The following is a 26,811-nucleotide window of genomic DNA, read 5'->3' on the forward strand; positions in this document are numbered from 1 at the left end:
TATAATTAAAGGAAGAAAACAATTAATTATTGACTCATTCCTAATAAGTGTAATTAAAGTTGCTCTTGACAGTTTCAGAAGGCATGGCTGTCAAATTGAAATTTTAGGGATTTAAATTTAATAATTGAAATTTTATATATTAAATTGTAGAATGGCCAAATTTGCAAAAGTCAAATAGTAATTTACCTAAGAAATATATATATAAAATGAAGATAATAAACAATAACAATATACTTATAATTCATAGAAAGTTATGTTCTTTTTGTTAAATGCACCAACACTTTTAATAACAAAACAGCAAGGGTCACAAACTATTTGTAGTAGTATAAGCACTGATTGAAACAGAAATTTAACTAGTACATGTTGTAATGGAAATTACCTATCTTGTAAATACCATCCTCCTATTTCCACTGAGGTGTTGAAGAAGAAGAAGATGATGATGATGGTGATGACGGTGATGACGTAGACCTCTTTGGGTGGCTCATGGAAGGCATAGGAAATTTACAGAAAAAATTTGAAGCACAACATGTATAGAACTGAAGAAAATAAGTTAAAAAAAGGAACATAAACTAGTAAAGAAGAAAACAATTTGATGCGTGCGCGTGTGTATATATATATATATATATATTAAGGAGGGAATAAAAGTAGAAAAAATGAAGAGATGAATGCGAGTGAAAAGTGAAAGTGAAAGATTTGGGAGTAATTGTGATAGACCAAAAGGCAGTGGAAATAAACGCTGGGCTGGATTCAGTTGCTATCAGATTATTGCCTATTTGGTTAAAGAATTAAGTAATGTTCGGTGTGTGTGTGTGTGTGAGAGAGAGAGAGAGAGAGAGAGAGAGAGAGGAAGCCCTTCAGTAAGTACTTTAAAAGTAGATCTTTAACTCCATTTTCATTTTGAAACAAGATGCACAGACATGCCACTTGAACAAGTTTCCAAATCATTTTAACTGAACCAAATACAAACATGGTCAGGCTGATTGAAATGCATGTGCACATCTAATTGCCTAACCCTCGAATTGAAATTCATCCAATTAAAAAAAGATAGTCAAAGTATACGCAGCACTTAGGCGTCATCTTTTGCAGTCATGTCAATCATTATCATTGCCAACTATATGTATAATCATCACCAACTGTATATACATCATCATCATCACCAACAAATATATATAAATCATCATCATTATCACCACTGCATGTATGTGAAAACCTGAGTTAGTATAATAATAATAATAATAATAATTCGCTCAGTACTAATGAGTGTAATTGGAGTTTGATTCCTACCGTTTTGGAAGGCACGACACCAATGATTAGGAAGAATATACATGATAAGGAAGGAAATACTATGAAAAGAACATTGGCATCATCATCTACAGACATGTCAATTATAATTCATATATATGTTATAATTAAAGGAAGAAAACAATTAATTATTGACTCATTCCTAATGAGTGTAATTAAAGTTGCTCTTGACAGTTACAGAAGGCATGGCTGTCAAATTGAAATTTTAGGGATTTAAATTTAGGACAAATCTTAGATACAATCCCTTAGGTACTATTCTTTAAGTTCTTCCTTAGGATTTAGCTATATAGCTACTTAACTAAAAAATACACTTACATCTCATGAGAAAAAATTCACATAGCAAAATTTTAAAAGGAGAACTTAAGGAACAAAACCTAAGTACCGTAACCAAGTCTTACCCTTAAATTTAATAATTGAAATTTTATATATTAAATTGTAGAATGGCCATATTTGCAAAAGTCAAATAGTAATTTACCTAAGAAATATATATATAAAATGAAGATAATAAATAATAACAATATACTTATAATTCATATAAAGTTATGTTCTTTTTGTTAAATGCACCAACACTTTTAATAACAAAAGAAGAGCAAGGGTCACAAACTATTTGTAGTAGTATAAGCACTGATCGAAACAGAAATTTAACTAGTACATGTTGTAATGGAAATTACCTATCTTGTAAATACCATCCTCGTATTTCCACTGAGGTGTTGAAGAAGAAGAAGATGATGATGATGGTGATGACGTAGACCTCTTTGGGTGGCTCATGGAAGGCATAGGAAATTTACAGAAAAAATTTAAAGCACAATATGTATAGAACTGAAGAAAATAAGTTAAAAAAAGGAACATAAACTAGTGAAGAAGAAAACAATTTGATGCGTGTGCGTGCGTGCGCGCGCGCGTGTGTATTAAGGAGGGAATAAAAGTAGAAAAAATGAAGAGATGAATGTGAGTGAAAAGTGAAAGTGAAAGATTTGGGAGTAATTGTGAAAGACCAAAAGACAGTGGAAATAAACGCTGGGCTGGATTCAGTTGCTATCAGATTATTGCCTATTTGGTTAAAGAATTAAGTAATGTTCGGTGTATGTGTGTGAGAGAGAGAGAGAGAGAGAGAGAGAGAGAGGAAGCCCTTCAGTAAGTCCAACTCTAAGCTGAAGCCTTGAAACCGGCAACCGGTCAATAAAGTTGAGATGACTTCCGCTGACTGCTATTCTGAAGTAGGAAGTGTCTTTTCACTTTTGTTCACTGTTCACTACTAAAGTAGTAAATTTCCCCTTAACCTTTTTACTAATTTAGTAAAGTTAAAAAAAATTTATCTTCCCTTGTTTAGAAATTTTTATTTATTTATTTTATATATTTTATTTTGTTCGTTAAAATATTTTAGAGTATAGTATTAGACTATTAGTACATTTAAAACCGTTATATATTTCTATTAAAAAAATAATTTAAGTGTAGTTTCAAATTAAATCTTATAATTTTTTAAATTTTAAATTAAACCATAAGAGGAATAAGACTATTACAAATTAAACTTGATAATTCCGTTAGTTTAAAATTAAACCCTAAACTTTTAAAATTATATCTATTTAAACCATAAACTTTTTTCTTGTTTTCATTGAGAATCTATCAAGCACATGCACATACATCTCATTTAGAGTATTGTACTAGTATTATATTGGTGTTGTATTAGTCTTTTTAAATTATAATTTTTCAAAAATTGTTCATGTCGCCATTTTGTACCCATAATCATGTTTGTTTTCGTGCTTCCCAAATGAGAATAGAAAGTGTTAGGTTTTAAGTACTTAGGAACTAATGTATTAAAACTCTAATTTGTATTGTTAACAAACTATGATCAAAACAAGTTATTAGTCTTGTTTTAGACTTGCTCAAAGTATGTCTTTTATGACTGACTCGATCGATCAAGAATTAGATTCGATCGATCGAAAGTCGGGCAGAATATTTTTTCTGCAGAATTTCCAACTCAGCCATAAGCCCATATGTCGTGTAGAGTTTTATGTTTTACCCAAGTATAAAAGGTAAACCCTAGCCACGTTTAAGAGGTTACTCTATTTGCTATGTGTGTGAATCTCTTATGAGATTTGAGAGGTGGTTGCTTTCACACAAGCTTAGGATTATCAAGAAGGAGATTTTATTGAGAGCTTGATGATCATTCAGTTGTTGCACTAAAGAGCTTAAAAATACACAAGCAGGAGTGCTTGTACTTGCTGAAGAATCCAAGAAAGAAGGAATCCATAGTCTCGGAGCTTGCATGTGGTCGTGTCAATAAGTTTTCTACATGAGGTAGCAATAGGATGTTAGTGGTCTAAGTTGCTATTGTAAAACTTCGATTTTTTCATAGTGAATTCAGGTTTACCTTGAGGATAGCTAGGTTAAATCCTCCCCAAGTTTTTTACCGGTTTGATTTTCCTGGGTGATCATATCTTTGTATTCTTTATATTCTGCGCTTTACATTGATATGATTATATGATTGTGTTAACTTAGATTTGTTTAATCTAGACTAAGTAAATAACTTGGCTTGTTAACTAGGTTGATCCTATTGTGTTTTAAGGGGTCTAAAAACAAACAGAAAAGGACCATTACTAACAAGATTTTAATCATTATTTACATTCCACTATAATAATATCATTTACATTACTGTAGCATAATTTTGATATATAGATAGGCCAAGGAATTATAAGATCATTTTTATTTAGGAAAAAAAAAAAAAAAAACACATATTTCTCTCTGTTTTGTTATCTCATATTTGTTAGAAGAATCTCTCAATTGTCCTCTCTCTTGCTTTTGACATCTATAACATCAATAAAAATCCAACTATGCATTCCAAACTAGTTTAGTCTACAAGCCTAATATGTCTCAATTCCCACCAATTTTAACTAAATATAGATTTGAGACCTGTTTCCGATCTGAAATTGTTATAGGATTTGCAATATTCAAGCTTTACAATCAATTTAAGCATAAATATGGTAAATTACAGTAAGAAGAAGAAGAAACGGGAGGGAGTTGGGTGGGGGAAAAATTAAGTAAAAGGAAAATTTTGTTGTACTATAATAGCTTGCTTTTGCCAATTTGTGAAACTTGTTCCATGAGCAAACATAAATGTTTTTACATTTTAGCCAAATAAATAAATAAGCTTGTACAATAGTCTCTAAATCCAATCTGAAGGACTTTTAAGGATTTAACAAAGGCCACAATAGCACAGACTGGATTCCCAACCAGATAATATGCTCCAAGATAGACATAGGCTCCTCTATGTTGCTAGCTGATTACTCCAGTGATATAAAGCAACCTCTACATTAGCCTGATATGCTGGTTTATATTTAGAAGAAAGATATTAATAATATAATGGTTAGAAATAACTATCAAGTAGGCTAGTCCTTGGAAGAAGATTACTGAATTTGATGAAGCTTTCAAAAGTATTTGTAGACTGTTTAATTGTAAGTACATATTCTAGAATGAAGACTGAATTAATGCTTATCTGATCATATTGCGAAAAAAAAAAAAAAAAAGTAATAGCTTTTAAGCTTGTCCAAAATTCACAACTCAAGCTCTAATATAGGTTAACTCAAATAAACTACATGAGAGAAATGTGAGAAAGGGACCTGAAAGTACAGCTTGTAGATGATAGCAGTTGGCTCAATTGAACTTCACTTCATCCTAATATCTGAAACCATAGAAATCATATCTGATAAGGACTAGAACCCGCCAAAAAACAAAAAGATCCAGGCTATATTGTCATTATGAAACAAGATGGAAGGATATCTCACACTAACACATTTACAAATCATCATAACATATAAATTCATAACAACATACCAGGTTTTTTATCCAAAAAAAAAAAAAACAGTCAGATTGACAGAGACCATTGTGCACATCAGATAGCAGTAGCCTCAATTAAAATTCATGCTATGAAAATCCTCCTTCCTATTTTGCAGTCAATCAATGTTTGAAAAGAAAATTGGCATCATCAGCTGCAGACATGTCAATTATGATCTGTATATATGTAAAAACCTTAGCTAGTATGGTACTATAATTAAAGAAAGAAAAGAATTAATTATTGACTCATTCCTAATGAGTGTAATTAAAGTTGCTTCTTGAGCGTTTTTGAAGGCATGGCTCAAATGATTCTAAAGTATGAACATGTTAAATTTTCAAGACTAAACACTAAAATTAATGCTTATTTGATACAAATAGCTAGATTTATAAAAGCTCATACTTCCAAAGTTTTCTTGACAATGTGTCATTTATTTATACCCTCGACGGTTACGGACAGTTATTAGCAGTTGTTCATCCACGTGTCTGTCTATCTTTAGGCTTGAATGAAACTTGCCGTGATGTCAGGTGCTGCTTGTAACTTCTGCAACTACATCACATCACCGCCACTTGTTTTTACTTTCTACACTATTAAATGGATTAATGACTTCCATAGAAACTGCCGCATCTGCTTCCCATATCTTTCTCTATGCTCTCATGCTTTTACTGGTGTAATCTTTTGTTGTGCCACTTGTTGCATTCTTAGCAGCTTAGGAAAATTTTAATTTATTACCAATAGAACCCTCGTTAGTGTTGACACGGCTATTGCTACATTGTGCAATTGATTGGTTGAACGCTTCCACATCTTCCTCGAATACCAAACTGACCCCACATTTCTGCGTAACCCAGGATGGGTTAGTGGTCTCAAATACAATCTCAATCTGATTGCATTCACCATTCCAACCAGTAGCAAACCAATCATCACGAGATAGATACAATAGACAAATGTGGTCTGCGCCTAATTCCATCCCAAAGAAAATTTCAGTGGCACAATGACTGTGAGGCATATCACCAAGGGCTATCACACGAGCTCTTAGACCAGATGTTTTGCCATGCTCCTCAGCATTAGCAATAATAGGCGAATATGATGCATACAAACAAGCACAGAGAGCAAATCCCATCCATCTACTATTACACCAATTTGGAGGCGGCACTATGCTTACTGAATTTGTCACACTTCGATGTTTTAACCACTGTGGAATTTTAGATCCAGGAATAATTAACTGAAATTCAGTTCTAGATCCACCCTCTTTCCTTTTGGTATTAGTTTCAAATCCAGTTTTCCGACAAAGGAGTCCCTGTACCAAGAAAAACACATGATATAATACTACACTTAACAAATACACTAGAGAGGTCAAGAGGCTTATAGTTCAACTGGTGCTTCTTGGTGTTTCTAATGAAAATATTTAGGCTTGAAATCCCCCTCCTCAAACTATCAAATTATCAAAACAGAAAAATCAAAAGAGAGACAGAGACAGAGAGTACCTGTAGGTAATGGTTCAATAATGTAAATGCCACTTCACCTTTGCTCTCATCATACTGACAACCGAAGAGGGAGCGAGGCTGTAACAAACTGCTCATCTTGAGTAGTGCTGTTGATGATTCTAGGGAATAACAAGCTTTAGCATTTATATATCTCACAGTTGGTGGAAGCTCTGGCAATGATTGAAGCTGCTTGCAGTAGCACAAATCAAGAGTTTCCAATTTCAAAAGTTGACTGATGCTTGCAGGCAGTGTGACACATTCGGTATAACTTAGTGTTAAATATTTTAGCGAGGATAAGCGACCATTAGAAAACATTTTCTCAATTGGCCATCTTAATCCAATTCGACTCAAATCAAGTTCTTTCAAACAATTTATTTTCCACAGGTTCTCTGGCAACTCAACAATTTGTGAACATCCGGAAAGAACAAGTTTTTCAAGAGACCTCAAACCATCCATGTTGTTTGGAAGACGTTCAATATTTTCACAGTTTCTTAGATCTAATACAGTAAGGGCAGTCAAACACTCAATTGATGAGGGTAGTTTCTCAATAGCAGTCCCACTCAAATCAAGTTCTAATAGGCTTTTCAATATTCCCTCAAATTCTGGAACCTTCCTGAATTTTGAGCAGCCACAAAGCCTTAGAGTTGTAAGAGACTCCATTTTAGTAGTCATTCTTGGAAGATTGATAAGTGAGTGACAGTGTTCCAATTCTAAAATCAAAAGCCTTCTTAGTTTCCCAAGAGAAGGGTGGATTTCAACCAAATTACTACACCAACTAAGATATAATTTCTCAAGAAACGGAACCCCTTTGAAGTTAGGTGTCTGGATAAGGTTTTCAGAATGTCTGAGATCGATGCATTTTAACTTGTCCAAATTCTGATAAAAAAGAAAACTTCCATTAAACACATAATTTATTTTAATAAGACCTCTCCAAAAAAATGGAGGTAAGGCTGCATACCATAACTTTTCCCAAACTCTATAAAAGTGGAAGCTTTGTGTATTAGGAACAACCTTTTAAGGAAACTATATTTTATAGTGACTAGAGTAAACTCAAATACCCAAGGAGTTTGTTGATGCTACTCCTAAAGAAAAGAAGGATTATAAAAAGAACAAAATTACCTTTACTCCGCGCCAAAGATACTTGATGTGGCTAAACGGTAAAGTAAGTTCAACAAGCTCTTTTGGTCTGAAACTGGATGGCAAACATTTTGAACCATAATTAAACCATTCAAGAAATCTTAGGTCATTAGAAAGATGACTGAGGCCATTGGGGATATCCTCATTATCAATTATGAGCAATCTAAGATTGATCATCTTTGAAAAAGGTTTAGAAAAGCCTTCAATGCTCTGGTATTCTTTTTCTAGTTGAGAAGACTTTAGGACTATGGCTTGGATTGCTTCTGTTGCCTAAGCATCAAAAGAGAAAGGATCGGTAAAAATACACTACAGAATATAAGAAGACTACAAATACCCAAGTGTGTACTGTATTAAAGGAAATAAAAATAGCAAGATCTTAAATTTTTCTGATATGTAAACTCCTCTTAACAATTGGTGGAATCAAGTAGGGTAAGGTGGGAAATTGCTCCTATTAGCCCTTTTGAGAAACAATTTAATTTTTGCATCTTCTTCCCTCAACCAAAAATAAAAAAGCCTCAAATATTCAGCCAAATAAAATTTCTAAAAAAAGTCCCTTGAATGGTGGACCAAACTTCAAATCATATACTATATAATAAAAATTGGATCTTAGAGGCCATGATTGCATCAAGTGGCTATCTTCTCTATGCAACAATTATCAAATTGATTTATCTTATTAATTGTTATGATTCTTGTTAGTATATTTAGAACCTAACAGTGTAATTTATTAAAACTCTGTTCATAGATATAAAAAATTATATTCTAACTAAAATTCTATTTATCTTAATATTTGTTAGGGCGGTTTAATATAGGTAGCACTCTATTATCTAAGTTTCAAGAAACTTAAAATATGCTTCAATTAAAATTATATTATCAAAAATTTTAAGAAATTTATAATAAGTTTTAATATTTATTTCAATAATTTTAATCATATATCATAGTTTTTTTTATTTATTTTTTATAATTGTAATGTAATAAAACTTCCACAATACATATTTTCCTCAAGTCAAGTGGCTATATGTGTGTGTATTATAATAGTTACTTAGAGTTTCAAGTGGTTCACTAATTATTATGGTAGTTTTAATAATATTTGTAGATTTTGTTTTTACATAAATTTTGTAATTAATATGTGCATCACAAATGCATACCACTAGTTTAACAATAAAAAATAGACTAACTTGCAAAATACCAGTTAAGAGTCACCGGATAAAAAAAAATTAGGAGTTTGTTTTTTTAAGGAATAAGAGGAGAATATATATTAAGAGTAAGACAAATTTAAAAGTTTACTAAAGAATGGATCAACCCTCAAATAAGATCGACAGCAACCTCCAACCAAACTTTGTCTGTACTAGAATTAGGAATAAAAATCCTTCATTCCATTTTTTGTATTTCATTTTACACTCTACCAATCACAATTTGTTACATATTATTTTTTGCTTTCTTATAAAATAACCAAAGTTTTAAAAAAAACTCACACATGAAAACTTGTAATTGACATGGCATAAAGTAGAGCACAAAAAGAGGGTTAAAGGATTTCTATTTCTAAAATTACAAGCCTATAATCTACAAGATGTAATATTAGCATCGTGTTTAACAGTACTGAACCTGAACCTACAGCTTTGAAAATGACGCAATAAGCTCTTCATCTCTTCTAGTATATGACCAACAATTAAGGGTCCTATAAGTTAAGAATAATTCGGATTTAAAAAAAAAAATCGTTGTACAACATGTCAACATATGTTAAAGAAGTCTTCTTAATTTAGCCTTTAAATTCATAGACTAAGATTGTTGTTTTTTTTATACCATACATTAATTAATTTATTTTTTGAGAAAAACCATACATTAAAATTAGCAAGGTGCAATTCTACCTTTTAGAAATTCATGACCAAGGGAAAAAGGAAAACAACCTAAAAAAGAAAAGAAAAAAAAAAAACGAAAAGATGAAATTACAACATTATTTTTCAAGTGATATAAAAAAATATAGCCTTTTGTTTTAGTTAGTAATCAAGAGATGAAAAATTGGTTGATTACATCAAGAAAGATGAATTCAAATTATATATATAATAATCACACAATCACATTATGTTTTCAAAATATAAGATCTAATTAAAGACAATATATTAGCATGTTAAATGACAGTTTGTATGTTATATTTTATTATCAAAGTACCTAGGCAATTACATATTTGTTGGATGGTTTTTTTTTTTTTTTTTTTTTTTTTTTTTTTTTTTTTAAGAATAAATTTTTTGACTGAAATTGTGTTAATATACCAACTAAATATTGTTTGCTGAAATAAAATTCTAGCTTTGTCATTGTTCTTACCGTTCCTCTCGTCAATGCATGAAACAAATCCTTATAAAGCCACATCCTGCTACACTTTCCAGGCTCTCCACGAGATTCTCGATGAACAATTTCTCTACCCATATCTTGTAGTAGATCATGCATCCACAACTTCTTTCCTTCTATGGTCAAGAGAGATTTATTCACTAGAACACTTACACCAATTCTCGCATCAAAACCACAATTCTCTAATATTTCTATTACTCGATCTTTCATCTCACCTCTAAAGAAACAAGCAATATCCAAGAATATCTCCTTCCACATTTCCTCAAGTCCATCATAACTTACTTTAAGTATATCAAATATTTCTCTTTTAGGAATTTTTTTAAAGTTGTCCAACGCACTTTGCCATTCATCCATTGTTCTTCCAACCAAAAAGGAACCCAAAGTAACAAGGGCTAATGGAAGGCCTTTAGCATAGTACACAACATCCTGGGAGAGCTTCATATAACCTTCTTTGGGATGCTCATTTTTGAAGGCTTTCAAACAAAAAAGTTTTAAAGCATCATCAATATTTAGTGCATTAGGCTTATATATTTCATGCACTCCATGCTGAACCAACAAATGTTCATCTCTAGTTGTTATTATGATCCAACTTCCCAATCCAAACCAACTATGCTCTCCAGCCAAGTTTTGTAACTGGTCCAATTGATCAACATCATCTAGAACAACTAGAACTTTTTTATAACAAAGCCTATTCTTGATCATGTCAACTCCTCGATAAACATTCCTTATCTTTATATTTCTTTCCTCCAAAATTTCTTCAAGAAGTTGTTGTTGTAATAGATGCAAATCACCTTTTTTTGATACTTCTCTAACATTAGCAATAAAGCTAGAGCCTTCAAAATGATTATGGAACATATCATAAATAACTCTAGCAAGAGTTGTCTTTCCCAAACCCCCCAAGCCGCAAATCCCAATCATGCAAATATTGTTCCCAAGACCTAAATACAAATTGATCAATTTCTCCACTGAAGAATTTATTCCAACCAAATCATTAGTAATGCATGAGAAACTAGAACTCAATCTATGTAATATCACTTCCACAATATGTTGGATAAATATTGACTCCTGCCTGTGGAAAAGATAGAATAATAATTACGTGATTGTCCAAACCAAACTTAAACCCTCAGGGATGAACAAAAATACTAGGCAATAATACTCCTTGGTCAAACAAATATGAAGTCATTAGCTCAAGCAATGTGGATAGAACTACCCATATAAGAATTGTAAGATGATATCAGATATACATAGTTTTTGTTATATTGAATTGAAAGAGACTCATCGAATTTCGTTAATAACTTGTAGACAATTGTTGTTCGGTTGTTCCTTCCTAAGACATGTGGGCCTTCCTATTCATAGAACCAAATAAAAGAGGGAGAGAAACAGGGGATACCAGTAGCTGCAAAAACAGGGCAAAAGCAAGTATTTACCATTGGTTAGGTTAGCAGTGATATTAGCCCTTTACCAAAACCAAAAAAAAAAAAAAAAAAAGACGGCAGAAACTCCTCCAATTAATTTTACAGCATACTCATTCGAAATTTTGTTGTTGATTAAATTTTTACTCTCTCTCTCTCTCATAGGATTGGATATTGGAGTTGGAGGAATAAGAAAAGGGGAAAGGAAATTGGTGGATAAATTTGACCGTAAACAACAAAATCTATTAATGTGGAGAGAACTTTAACCATTTCATTTTAGTCCAAATTTTAGGGGTAGAGTTTCAACCTATGACGTCCGTTTCTAATGATTGTGTTTTTTACTATCAGACTAAGATATTAATCGGTTTTTCATGCAGGCAAAGATTGAACTACAAATCTCATATTCAACTATCAAAGTTTTTACTAATTGAGCTAATTGAAACTGACAACTATTCATTCTCCCTTGTGTACGTGTTTTGTTTCTTAAAAAAATAATAATACAAAACAAACAATCAAACTTTTGTGGATTATAATGTGAAATAGCCAAACCACAAAGGGTAAATTGTAATTTATCCAAAAAATATGATAAAGATAATAAACAATGCTAACAGATTTATAATTTATATAAAGTTATGTTCTTGAATAGTGTAGTTCCTTTTAATTGCAAGGGTCTCAAATGAAATTATAAAAAGAAAACTCTAACTTTTACTTTAAAGAGAGATAGAGAGAGTGAGGCCGGCCCAAAACAGTTCAAGGCTTAAGGCTTAATGTGAAAATTTTAAAGGGGCCTTTTTATATCAAAACATCACTTAAATAATATTTAATTTATTTTTTATTTCAAATCTAATTCTTACTTTTTAATATGACTAATTCCCCCATAATGAGCTAATGATACTATAAATTTTACTATATAGATTTTACAAACTAATGACGTGTCATCAAATTTTTTTTTTTTTTTAAAGTTATTCAAACATTCATTTATTATATTATTTAAGTGGCACCAATCATATTCCTACCATATCAATTTGTAAGTTTTTTGTCATACAATTTGTAGTAGCTTTAGCATTTTTAATTCACATAATGATGATTTGGTTGTATTTCTATTAATTCATTTTTTTTTTTTTTGTTTTGGTAGAGAATATATTAAAGTTACTATAGATTTTATTACAAAAAACTTACAAACTGATGTAGCAATAAGGTGATACTTCAACAAAAGAATAATTGATATATCAATTTATAAGACCTATCTAGTAAAACTTGTAATAAACTGGCATAATTCTAAGATTTTGAGCCTTCTTAAGAGTGGAAAAAAAAATACATATAGCTCTGCATATATTTTTTGAATTAAAAAAAAAAAAAAAAAAAAAACAAACAAACAAACAAACAAAACAAAACCTTAATGCCCTATATTTTGGGCCTTTCTATGTTAGGCGCATGAAAGACAGAGAGACTGGGAAAGTATAAGCACCTCCTACACGGAGTCCTAGAATATAACAACATAATTTTATCTAGTATATGTAACATCTCAATCCATGCATATTATTATGCATTCCAATGGCTATTTATATGCTTCATGGTTTGTGAAAGATCGTTCATATATTAATATTGTAATAGTTATTTATATACTTCATGGTATATGAAAATATCGTTTATATATTCATAAAAATAAAAACAAATTTCTCATGGAAATTACCTATCTTGTAAATGCCAACCAGAGAGATTGGCCACTTCTCTCAAAGCAGCCCTCCATGTTTCCACCACCTCCATGTTCTCTTTAAAACATTCTTCATGTTCTTTAAAAGCTTGTCCAAAAGAACTTGTTTGTTTCCGTACATCAGATAGATTCACATCGTAGAAAACTGGCAAAATTGTCAATCCTTTATTTTTCATGCATTTAACAATCTCTGCAAGTTCTTTTAAGCACCATGTCGAAGATGCATAGTTCCTTGAGAAAATGACGATAGCAAACCTCGATTCTTCTATTGCTTTCCAGAGCTCTAGTGAAATTGGTTGTCCTCTATCAAGTTCTTCATCGTCCCTAAAGGTCAAAATACCCTTCCGTCGCAAAGCAGCATATAGATGATCCGTAAAATTTCTAAGGGTGTCCAAACCTCTAAAGCTAAGAAACACCTCATATTTCCTCTTAGGTGTTGAAGAAGAAGAAGATGGTGCTCCTTGAGTGCTCATGAAAATTTTAAACTATAAGATAGATAGAAAAAGAAAAAAGTTCATTCAATTAAAACTGAAGAGAAGGAAAGTAAATTAAAGAAGAAGAATACAATTTGATGTGAATTTTTCATTATAAGGACAAACTGAAAGGAAAATAATAAAAGTGATGAATATGTGACTTACAGATTTGGAAATCGATATCACAGTAGTAGTGATTGTATTGCTCGGAATCCTCTTGAAACAAAGCCGGATCCAATTCTTTTTAGATGTAGGAATGGAATCTGTGCTTTCTTTCTCCGTGTTTGTGTTCACACTTCGTTATCCTCTGTTTTAAGTCAAGTCAACAACTCATCTGCGTCTTGAATGCCTATTTTCCTCTGTTACTGGCTATTGCTACTTTCCCAGTCCATTCATTTATCTTTTTTACTTTCTTTAGAAAAATATATAAATAAATAAAACGACCGAGTAATTTCGTGGTGACCAGCATGAATCTTAGTGGAAATTTCCTTTTTACTCAGAAGTTTCCTTCCTATTTTTCTTGTTCGGACTTCGGATAATTGGTCTCTCTTTTTTTATTCCTTTAGAAAGATATCCGGTGTATGGTTCAATTTTATTTGAGATATGCTATGCTATGTTATGTATACGAACTTTTACCAATATTTTTGTAACAAATTATAAGTGATAGGTTTTTATTGTTTATTATTAGTGGGCAAAAAATAATTTTAATGATGAGTTCAAATTAAAACCAATAGTCAGTAACAAATTATATTGTGAACGTACACTTCTTTTCTTACTTTTATCTTCCTTATTGGAAAAACTATTAGGTACTTTTAGTAATGTAGTGCTTCATTATTTCATATTCATAATGGACTCCATCATAAATTTAATTAGTAGAATACATTTGTGCACCACAAATAAGAGAAGAGAGAACCACATCATCAACTCCAAAACTAAAAGAATCTAATAATTACTTTCCTCATCAACTCTTACCATGTTTTATTATTATTATTACTATTATTATAATTATTATTATTATTATTATCAACAACAATGTTACTATTTTCATTGATTTATTTTGCTTTAAAAATAAATTTAGTAAATGTAAACTATACCCAAAAATATTATGATTTTTAAAAATTGTGCATAAACCAATGATAAATAAATAGTTGAACTTTTAACAATATGCACTTGATTTTGAAATCGCCTATAAGATGGCTCAAATAATGTTGTGTACTAACCTAATCTTTACTTAAGAGCAAGTTTTAAAAATTATCTTATTTCATAATTAAAACGTATTATTTCAAAATTTTAATTAAAGTGTATTTTAAAATATTAAGTGTGGATTTTGCTTATCTTTATTTTTCTTTTTTCAACAAGTTATTGAGAGATTTTCTGTTGCAAGTATTTTGGTACTTGATCAATTTTGTATTTTTATTCTACATTTATTAGTTATTTATTTACTAACCATGGTTGAACTTGTGTAAAAAGATCTTATAAAATTTACAATATTTTATTACGAATATAAATAAAGAGGGGGTCGGAAGGAATGAGTGTTAATTTCTTCAAATCTCAATAGAGGGGAGTATATTTTTCCCTGCAGGTTTGAAGTGGAGGATCATTCCCTCAAACTTTAAAGGAGGAGAGTGTAATTACTACCCCAACCTTTTTATTACTATTCATTTGACATCTCTTTGGCTTCTTTTTTTTTTTTTTTTTTTTTTTTTAGAGAAACTCTTTGGCTTTTCTANTTGTTGTTGGCTTTTATTTGCTTTGTTAAGTTGGTTGTGGGATTGTAAGAGAGAGAGAGAGATGTGAAGGAACTCAAGCATTTGAAGACTGAAGATTTCTCGCAGGTATATCGCGACTTAGCTACCCACGAAATGAATCATGTGCCCTGCACGTGCTGGAATGCGAAGAGTCAGGCCAGATGGAGATAGCTTGTGTTACGGATCCGAAGAACTAGACAAGACACAGTTCTGAGAAGCCTTGTTGGAGTAAGAGCTTGGAGGGCTAGGTATAGAGGGTAGATTAGGCTTGGAGGGTCTCTTGTTCACCCTTGTATCTCAACTGATTGTCTAGTGGATCGATTTTTGCTTGGAGGGTGGCGGAGAGGTTTCTCACTAAGTTCTTCGGTTTCCTCTTCGATAACATGTCTCGGTGTTATCTGTGTTTGCATCTCTCTTCCTTACTCTTGTTCATTTCATTTTTTACTACTGGGTTGCTTTAAATATGGATTAGAGTAGTTGTCTTGCTTATTCGCTTGTGTTTACACTATTCCGCACTTAGTATTAAGTTAGTGTAAAATCCCAAGCCGTATCTTTTATTTGGGGGTTTAAACAGCTCGTATGTTTCAACACTTTTCCAACTTTCAAATACATATGATTTTAATAAGGTAATCTGATGTACTACATCTCAGTTTTATCCCTTCACAAATTGAATAACTAAAAACTAAAAAATATGGATGTGGCTATCATGCCTTAGAGAAGAATGGAAAAAGACAAAATGAGTTAATTTTATGATTGCAAGGGTCATCAAATAGCCCATGACCCATGGGCTGGCCCAATAGCCCGCTAGCCCACCAGGCTAATGGGCAGCCCAGCCCGTAATATTGAAGCCCGTGGGCCCAATAGCCCAATAGGACAGGCTATGGGTTGGTTTTTTACCCATGGGCACCCGGTGGGCCGGCTATTGGGCCCATTAGCCCGACCCGTTAGCCTGACTCATTGCCCAAAATTCATGACAAAATAATTTTGGGGTTGGGTGGGTGAGGGATTGAACTTTAGACATTATAAAAACTTTAAGACCACACTAACCACTAAATATTTGGAGTGATTGTGATACAATATGCATAATAAATATATATATTTTGGTATTAGTTTAGTAGTATGAAATATTTGAAGAATATGAAATAAATATACAATATGCATAATAAATATATATATTTCCTTTAAGCAAGAAATATTTGAAGAATCAAATATTTGATTCTTCATATATTTCTTTAATGCTTAACGGAAATATATGAAGAATCAAATATTTGATTCTTCATATATTTCCTTGCTTAAAGGAAATATATGAAGAATCAAATATTTGATTCTTCAAATATTTCTTGCTTAAAGGTTTACAATACAAAAGTCAGTTTTTTTTTTTTTTTGTTCAAGTATCCAATCTATAAATACCTATACCATTTCTCTCATTTTACTCACAAAAAATCTCTCAAATCAAATTCAAACTCTCCCTAGACTATTCTCAATTTTTCATCTCTTATTATTTTTGCCCTCTTATAGTTATATACTCTATAGAATAATAGTATTATATTTTTATAGTTATATTTATACAATTACAAGTATCAAATAATCAAATTCTTCAAGTTGGAGGCTTGGAACTTGGAGGCTTGAGCATCCAATTGCATTTGAAAATCAACTTCTCCAAATTGGAGTGGAACTGTGGAAGCTATTTGTCTCAAAATTCGATTGATTGGGTAACTTCTTTTCATAACTTTTATTATATACTTGCTGTCTCATTATTTTTATACACTATTTTTGTTAGTTTTCAAATTTTAAAATGACTCATAGAAATGATCACATCATACTAGATGATTTAGATGAGCAAGGGCAACATTTTGAGTCAATTGGCTCCCCCACATCCCCAATTTCCCCTACATCTAATGTACAAACTAATAATAATACTACACTTGGCTCAAATCCAAGTTTTACTAATAAAAAATTAAAAAGTGAAGTTTGGAAAATTTTTGATAGGGTAGAGAGGATAAAACAAGATGGAACAAAAGAAATTAAAGCTATATGTAGCAAATGTGGTGATGAGCTGGCTGGTGGCCCAAGTGCGGGGACTAACCATTTAAAACGTCATATGTTAAATAGTTGTAAACGAAAAAATCAAATGGATATTAGAGATTTTCAACAATAGGAAAAGACTAAGGAGGGAAATTTAACTACATTTATTTACACTGATGCAAATGCACGTAATGAAGTGGTAGAATATCTTGTTAGAGCTGAACACCCATTTACATTTGTTGAAAAACATGATTTTACAGGAATGGTACAACGTGGTTTTACTCCACATTATAAAGGATTTTCTGCATCCACCGCAAAAAGAGATATTATGAAGAGTTTTAAATTTTATAAAGAAAAATTAAAAAGTATTTTGCATGCACATATGGTAGATTTTGTTTAACTTCTGACTTGTGGACATCAAGAAATAAATTAGGTTTTCTCTCTTAACTATTCATTATATTGATTCTAATTGGAATTTAAATAAAAGAATATATCATTTAAAATGTTGGAATCTCCACACACGGGATATAACATTGCAAATCTTATTAGTGAGGAACTTCAATATTGGGGGATTACTGATAAAATATTTTCAATAACACTTGATAATGCAACAAATAATGATACAGCAGAGATGTTTTTAAAAGAAAAATTAAGCTTACCTTTACATGGTACATTATTTCGAATACGTTGTTGTGCACATATTTTAAATATAATTGTTCAAGATGGTTTATCAAATTTATCCTCATCTGTTGAAAAAATAAAAGATATTGTTCGAATATTAATAGTTCTCAAGCAAGATATGAATTGTATATAAAATGTTGTATGGAATTGAAAAGAAACAAAAAAAATAAAATATTGATGTGCCTCATAGGTGGAATGCTACTTATCTTCTTTTAGATTCAGCAATAAAATATAAAGATGTTTTAAATTTATATTATTCTCATCTTTCTCAAAATTCACGTTGTCCTCTAGAAAAATTGAAGAACATGATTGGCTGTTAGCAGAACTTGTAAGAGACTTTTTAAAGGTTTTTGATGATTCAACAAAAATTTTTGTGGTGTATATTATCCAACATCTTGTAGAGTTATAATTCAATTGACTAACATTTGTGCAAAATTTTCAAAATTTTATGGGCAAACTTTTGGAATATTTGATGAAACGTTAGATTTAATGAGACAAAAATTTGACAAATATTGGGGAGATATTCCTTTGATTTTTGGAATGGCTATTATTCTTGATCCTAGATTTAAGATTGAAGAGTTGAATGTTTTTTTAGAAATAATTTATAATGATGAAGTTGAAAAAATTCAAAAGACCATACAATCATTTCAAAATTCAATGACACAATTATTTGATTATTATGGAAATGCTTATAAAAATTCCGAAATTGGTGCCCAAACACAAAACACAAGAAGCGCTTTATCCTCTACTAGTTTTCTAGGTGACCAAGAAGAACAAAATGCTTATCACATGGTTAAAAGAAGAAGAGAACAAGCATCTTCAGTAACATCAGGTGGGTTATCGAATTTCAACGTTATTTAAATCAACCTTTACTTGAAATTGATGAGGAAGGATCATTTGATTTATTGGGCTGGTGGAAAACAAATCAAAGTAAGTATCCCATACTTTCCATTATGGCTTGTGAAATATTATCAGTTCCTGTTTCCACGGTAGCATCGGAAGCATCTTTTTCTGCAGTGGTAGAGTTGTATCTGACAAGAGATGTGGTCTTAGTCCCGAGACTGTTGAGGCACTTGTGTGCTTAAAGGATTGGAACTTAGCAGACACAAGACAACAAGAAGCAGAACAAGAAGAAGAATTAGCAGAGGCATTTGAGCGATTGAAGTTAGAAAGGCCTGAGTGGATGCCAAGAAGTCCACCACATGACCAACAATCCACCACTTCAAGATAATGCTTGGCAAATAGTTATAAAATTTATGTAACAAGTTTTTCAATTTTTTTCTTAGATAAAATTATTTGATGTTTCAACACAAATAGATTGGGAATTGCAAATGATAGACAAGTGTGTGGGTGCCAACCTAGTTGGGATGTACACATTTGTAGTGATGCAACTATTTTCAGTCTAATATATTCATGAAAATTTCAATGTACTTATTTATTCTTATCAATACAAGTTAATTAATCTTATTTTAGTACCTTTTAAGAGGTATGTCTTAGTATTTTTTTTTAATAGAATCTTTTTAGTAGATTTAATTGTTCAATTTGATAGTTTGTAATAATATATAATTATAATTTTTTTAGTTAAATTTTTATAACCCCATTGAAGACCCATTAAAAATGCCCATGGGTAGCCCATTAAACCCACCTCACTAGCCCAGCCCGCTAAGGCCCAAATGGGCATTGCCCATGGGTAGGGCCATGGGCTAGGGATTTTCCATCCAGCCCGGCCCGACCCAGCCCATTGACTAGTCAACAACCCGTTAAGCCCAGCCCATTAAGCCCATGGGCCAAGTAAAAACGGGCCGGGTCGGCCCGGCCCGCCCATTGACGAGGCCTTGCACAGTTGGATTTGGGGTGGAAAGAATTTTATGAGTGATGTGTTGGAAGGGGGCCAATCTTTTAATTTTGTGGGGCCAACTCTTAACTCAAAATGATTCTAGCCTAGTTTTACCTATAATTAGAGAGGTTTTAAAAAAATTTGGAGGGGCCATGCCCCCCCCCCCCCCCCCCAATGCATAAGTGGCTCTGCCCCAATGATGTTTCAAGCATCAAAAGCAAAAGAGAGAATATCTTATGGAGATATTTAGTCTAAACTTCAGAGTTGATTGAGAATGGACAAGATATTTATTTGTAAGATGTTTCAAGGAGTCTAGTTTGGCTAGTACTAATTTTTGTCCAACGTATGAAAGGAAAACACAATAATATCACTATTCAATTTCTCACAACTTGAAAGAGGAATTTTTTTTGGGAATTGAATTTTAAGATTTTAACCACTTTATAAAGACAATAATGCCATTTATGCTATTTTGTAAGAGCAATGATAGAGTTATAATGCCATTATTGAATTTAGTACAATTTTTGTTATATTGTGTCCGCAGGTGCGTGTGTGTATATATATATATAATCAAATGCATACAAAAAGACAAGTCATAAATAATGATAATATATTCAACTTAGGAATTGTTCACTCTTATAGGAAGAGTCCTCCCTACCACCCCTTGTAAGAGGAAGAAACTCCTCCCACAGGAATGAATAATTTCTTATATTCAACTGAACTTATAACATTAGAAAAACATTGGGTAATTGGTTGAGCATAAAGTAAAACACAAAAAGTGGAATGAGAATTTACATTCTAGATATACCCATGCCTTAAAATCAACCACATACAAAAAAAAAAAAAAAGCAAGTAAAAATAATGATATCATATTCAACCTAACTAATAATCATGATGGTTGGAATTATTGAGAAAAAAGTCAAGATTGCTGAAATTTTTTGGCAGAAAAATCAGGATCGTTGATATTGTTGGTAATTGCAATAGTGTAATTGGATAAGCTTAAAATCAACCTGTTTTTTCACCGCTAGTTTATGTACAATTTTTTAAGATGTTACCTCTTTTCGGTATTGTTTACATTTACTCAATTTATTTTTTAAGCAACATATATCTATTAAAGTATACTTACATCAAAGCAGCAAAAATTCCTGGTTTTTCATTCCACTCTCTTCTTATCCATTTTGTAGGTTTGCGCTCCCTACATACTATATAATCGTATCAAATAGTAGTTCGAAGGTTAACCTTTTTATTTTAATCCAATACTCAGTGGTAGAGTGTAACATTAGAAAAGCCAAAGAGTTTCTCTCTGGAGAGAGAGAGAGAGAGAGAGAGAGAGAGAGAGAGAGATGGTAAAGAAAAAAAAAATGTCAATTAGTAACTATTAATTGGAAAACAAAGAGGTTGTAAGGAGAAGTAAAAATAAAAAATAAATATGACCAATATGGAGAACATTAAAAACTTTATAGTGCAATAAAATCAATTGTTACATTCACTTAGAAAATTGAATCAATAACTAAACACAATCATAGCAATATATTTAAACTTAAAACTAATCAAACTCTAATTCATAAATAAAAGGAGATTTTCTCATGTAATAAAGAAATTACATAAGAAATAAAGTTAGAAAATTTTGAAATCCTTTTTTTGACATTTCATTTAACTTTATATATATATATATGTGTGTGTGTGTGTGTATAATCTTCATACACAATTACATTTAAAAATCTAATAAATTAAATGATGCTACATCTCATTTGACACCACTGTTATGAAAATCATTAGTCAGTAAATATATAATAATAGTAAAAAAACGTTATAAATGAAATTATGAAAAAAAAAAAGTGATAAAACTAATTAGCTGCTATCATTATGAAGTAGTAGTCTATGATTTTACACATCTAAAGAAGTGTAATATATAAAGTTTACTTAAGGTATATGTAAAGATTCACATTAAAAGAAAGATATGTAAAGGTTAAAAAAATGTATATTTTATAAATAAATAAAAAGGTATATGTAAGGTTTTTATTAACTTAAAAGAAAATGAAAAATCAATTATTAACAACAACAACAACAACAACAACAACAACAACAACAACAACAACAATAATAATAATATAGGGGTAATTACATTCCCATTCCTTGAGGTTTGAGGAAATGACACTCTACCCCAAACTTGAAAGGAAAAAAAAATTTCATCCTTTACATTTGTTTGTCCAAACTTTGTGAAATTAATATTAAAATATTGTGTACTAATTTGATTGTGCTTAAGGTAGGTTCCAAAATTATCCTTAATTTTAAAATTAAATTCTCTTATTTTAAAATTTTAAATTAAAGTGTATTTCAAAATATTAAGTAGTGTCTTTTGCATTTTTATTCCCCTTTTCTTTTCCCAATGAGTTATGGAGAGATTTGTCATTTCAAATGTTTTGGTATTTTATAAATTTGTATTTTAATTCTAAAGTTATGAGAAGTGTCTTTACTAACCATGGTTAAACATTTATAAATAGATTCTTAAATAAATTTAAAATATTCTGTTATTAATATGAATGGAAGAGTGTTATTACTTATTACCTCAAATATATTTAATAAGATCATCTTAAAAAAAAATTATCTCGCGCAATGCGCGGGTCTGCGACTAGTCTATATATATAATAATAGGTGAAGCAGAGAGAAAATTCAATTAGATTTCAATTGGATTCTCAATTTTGCGCCACTTGTCCTAACCAAAACTCAAAAAAAAAATCTAATTAGATTATAAATTTGACTCCAATTTTGTGTCATGTATCTTATCTAAATTTTCTAATTTTTGTGCCCAAATAAATGATGCATTAATATTTAACACGGAAGCCAAGAAAACTACAATAATAATGCTCATTAACCTAAGCAAAAACATCTTACATGCACACTTTTATGAAGATTATAAATTGGACTCTAATTTTGTGTCATGTATTTTATCTAAATTTTCTAATTTTTGTGCCCAAATAAATGATGCATTAACATTTAATACGAAAGCCAAGAAAACCACAATGATAATATTCATTGGCCTAAGTAAGAACATTTCACCTGCACACTTTTATGGGTGATCTTAATAGAGTCTGGAGCTCTTCTAATTCCACAACGAGAACCAAGGAGTTCAACGAGAAAGACTATAAAAGTAAAACATCATTTCCTCCTAATTCCATATCGTCATCCCATGTCTCCTCCTCTCTCAAACTCTACCAACTAGATCCACACACTACCCTCTCCTCCTCCTTACGGATTTCTCAGAGCAAGGTCGGGTTCAAACACAATGTTCAATCCCACTCTTCCTTACTTCACACTCTCATACATTAGCGCTTCATTGGTGCCTCCAAGAAGATTCCAAGCTCAATGATAAGTTTTTATTTTTTAATGTCCCTTTATATATTTAAAATAATAAAATGCAATATTCTTTTTTTTTCTTCACTGTAGCATCACTTAAATAATAAAATGCAATATTCTCTTTTTTTTATTCATTGTTTTATCTAATGCTATCCTATGTATGATAAACCAAAAAAAAAAAAAACAATAGCATTACTTAAATAATAAAATGCAATATATATTTTTCATTGTTTGATTTAATTCTATCATCCGTGTGATAACAAAAAAATTGGCCAATAGCATCATTACAATTAATCAGTCCCGTGCGGTAGCATGGGGTCACATACTAGTATATAATAATAGGTGAAGCAGAGAGAGTGCGAAATTGAATTCCAAATTAGAACTCTAATTGTGTGCCACGTGTATTCCTAATTAGAGTTCTAATTTTGTGCCATGTGTCTAGAATCTGAAATTGAAGTTGAATTTTGCATCATGTAGCTAAATATATGTGGGCTCATTCTCATTAAAACCACTTCTATGTATCGGGTCAAGTGAGTTACTATGTTAATAAAGTTTTTTCTTGATTTTGCAGTCAAACGTGAAAACCAAATAGATTAATATCGGTGAAATTGAAGTTGAATTTTGCATCATGTGGCTAAATGTATGTGGGCTCATTCTCGTTAAAACCACTTATATGTATCGGGTCAAGTGAGTTACTGTGCTAATTAAGTTTTTTCTTGATTTTGCAGTCAAACGTGAAAACCAAAGAGATTAATATCGGTGATAAGAACTTGGTTTGGGTACATTGCATAATTTCCAAAAAGATAGCAAAGCCAGAGTTTGCATCTTTGTTATAAATTGCTTATAAAGTTTGCATCTTTACATTTGCACTGAGTTTCGGATTAAAGTGTTTTCTTCTTGGTTCTGACATTGAGTTTTGTTTACTGTTCACTTACAAAGTTTGCATCTTTACATTTGTTATAAATTGCTAATATGTGATTAGATGCACATTATGCCTAAAATTCACAAAGTTTCGGATTAAAGTGTTTTCTTCTTGGTTCTGACATTGAGTTTTGTTTACTGTTCACTTACAAAGTTTGCATCTTTACATTTGTTATAAATTGCTAATATGTGATTAGATGCACATTATGCCTAAAATTCACAATCCTTATATTTGGCTTTTTGTTCAAGTTTGGCACCTATAACAATGAAGAAAGCATTGCTATGGACCGATGGATGATACTTTTTGCAGGCTACAAAGGAATTTAGTGATCAATGGAATCTCACGCGAATTGGAGAGTACTCGGCTGTAGATGTCTGGATGGCAGATGTGAGTCACTATGTTTTTAAAATTTTCAGTGAAGGTAAAGGTTATGAACAATGTAAATTTTTTAGAGAGAGATTTATTATTCTATATTTACGCAAGTTTGGTTGCCTTCTTGGAGTGGATCACTCCACCCTGTCTTTCTATTGGAATTTTTTATTCAAATTGTTACAATTTAATCCGAAATTTTATTTGAATTTTCCTGTTGTTGTTACTATCATATATTATCATTCCAATTGTTCAATTAGAATTTGAAATTGGAGTTCAATTTTACTATACACGTGTACAATCTAATTATTTTTAATTTTGCTGTCATGTGTAGAAGCCAATGAGATGAAATTAATAACACATTAAACACTCATGCTTTGGGAATCGGTAGTACCAATCTAAATCCATTGGACCTGCTTTGTGATAATACAACTACAAATGATGTATAAAAACACACACAAATCCATCTCTCTATAAAAAGAGATTGGAGAGAATTTCTTTTATCAGCCATAGAACTTCAGAGGTTTTTTCTTCACACAAATGCCCATCATGTTACAAAATGACCCATCGTAAAACTACAAAATGAGTACAACTCTGAGGGTTTTTATTTTTTATTTTTTTTATTTTAAAATTTTAAAATTTTTAAGCTACGAAAATTTCAATTACCAGTAGAGATTGAAAATTCAAAAGCGTGAATGGATCTTTTGGATAAACATTGTCACCAAGGTTCATCTTTCTGTGTAAAATATATATACTGCCAAGTTTTGTTAATAAAATTTTCTGGTTAATAATATGAATTTAGACTTAACTGAGCCTTTTAAACATGAATAAACTCATGATTAATAATATATTCATTCCCTTGCGGTAGCACGGGGCTACATACTAGTTATATATTAATAGTCCAAGCGTAGAGAAAATTCAATTAGATTTTAATTGGACTCTCAATTTTGCGCCACATGTCCCATTCAATTTAGATTTTGTACCAAGTGAATTATTGAGTGTAAAAATCGAAGAGTCCAAATCCAATTAGATTCTAAATTGAATTTCAATTGAAGTCCAATTTTCAACCTCGTGTCCATCTAAGTTTTAAATTTTTGTGGCAAGTGAATTATTGGGTGCAAAAACTGAAGAGTCTAAAACCAATTAAATTCTAAATCATATATATATAGGGTTGGGTTCAAGTTACACCTAGTGTAACTCTAAGCAATGTTACACCGTCAAATAATTTGTTATTAAATTCGTATTTTAAAAATCTCACTGTTGGATTATATATTTTATATGTTTTTAACATGCATGCCAATTTTTATATCAATTAGATGTTATTTACTATTTGATCTATAAACTTAAATTTTATGCAATTTTTTAAATTACAAAACCTTGAATTTAAAAAATTGATTGATGACATGGCTATTGATCTTTGATTACCTTGAAATTTTGCAAATATGGAGAATATACAAAGATAATGTAATCCAACGGTTGATTTTTCAAAATTCGCATCCAATTAAAAAATATTGAGTGGAGTAATATTGTTTAAAATTACACCTAGTGTAACTTGAACCCAACCCTATATGGGGTTGGATTATATATATATATATATATAATGAGAAATTATTACATATTTTAAAATTTTATAGTTTAAAAAGAAAGTGTAAGCTAATTTTATATATAATTTGAATCGTATAATTGTAATTGTTTTTAATTATATCCGTGCATATGCACAAAGCTACACACTAGCTAAAAAAAGTGTAATTTAATTTTATAAATAATTTGAACCGTATAATTGTAATTATTTTTAATTATACTCGTACATATGCGCGCGCACACACACCCATACACACACACACACATATATATAGCCAAAGCTTAGAAAAAATCCAATTAAATTTTAATTAGATTCTCAATTTTGTGCCACATGTCACGTTTAATTTTTAATTTAATGCCAAGTGATTTATTGAGTGCAAAAATTGAAAGTTCAAATTCAATCTATAATATATTATAGAAGTTGGATCCTCAAACTGGAGGATGCACACAATAGTGACACGTGTACTCTTAACAATGCATAAAACAATGACACATATAAAATTGTGAAGATAGTGCTACATGGCAGATAATTATTGATACATGTCAATTTTTTAGCCATGTATCAACAATAAATTCCACCATTATAATAAATATCCACCA

General features: G+C 31.0%; 1 protein-coding gene across 4 annotated transcripts; it reads right to left on the minus strand.

Annotated features, from left to right (window-relative positions):
• Positions 1-4,240: 4,240 nt before the first annotated feature.
• On the minus strand, positions 4,241-14,096 carry LOC112006510 (TMV resistance protein N). Of its 4 annotated transcripts, none has more exons than XM_065760367.1 (8): positions 13,860-14,095; positions 13,201-13,706; positions 10,072-11,164; positions 7,735-8,022; positions 6,616-7,491; positions 5,572-6,428; positions 4,920-4,981; positions 4,241-4,626 (listed from the first exon to the last, which is right to left on the minus strand). In XM_065760367.1, exons 2-6 carry the CDS (start codon positions 13,692-13,694, stop codon positions 5,841-5,843), a joined length of 3,339 nt encoding a protein of 1,112 aa, XP_065616439.1. In that variant the 5' UTR covers positions 13,695-13,706; positions 13,860-14,095; the 3' UTR covers positions 4,241-4,626; positions 4,920-4,981; positions 5,572-5,840. The 4 variants fall into 4 exon arrangements, with proteins under 4 accessions (XP_065616439.1, XP_065616438.1, XP_065616437.1 ...); XM_065760366.1 differs by having other exon boundaries at positions 5,534-6,428; XM_065760365.1 differs by having other exon boundaries at positions 4,920-6,428.
• Positions 14,097-26,811: the final 12,715 nt, after the last annotated feature.

Source organism: Quercus suber, unplaced genomic scaffold (assembly GCF_002906115.3).
Source record: "Quercus suber isolate HL8 unplaced genomic scaffold, Cork oak 2.0 scaffold_363, whole genome shotgun sequence".
Taxonomy (NCBI): domain Eukaryota; kingdom Viridiplantae; phylum Streptophyta; class Magnoliopsida; order Fagales; family Fagaceae; genus Quercus; species Quercus suber.

Coding starts and splice junctions, on each gene's coding strand:
- LOC112006510 (XM_065760367.1), bottom strand. CDS start 13,694: ATGAGCACTCAAGGAGCACCATCTTCTTCTTCTTCAACACCTAAGAGG. Junction 11,165..13,200: donor GGTTGGCATTTACAAGATAG/GTAATTTCCATG, acceptor TCTTTTCCACAG/GCAGGAGTCAATATTTATCC. Junction 7,492..7,734: donor ATCTTTGGCGCGGAGTAAAG/GTAATTTTGTTC, acceptor CTTTTTTATCAG/AATTTGGACAAGTTAAAATG.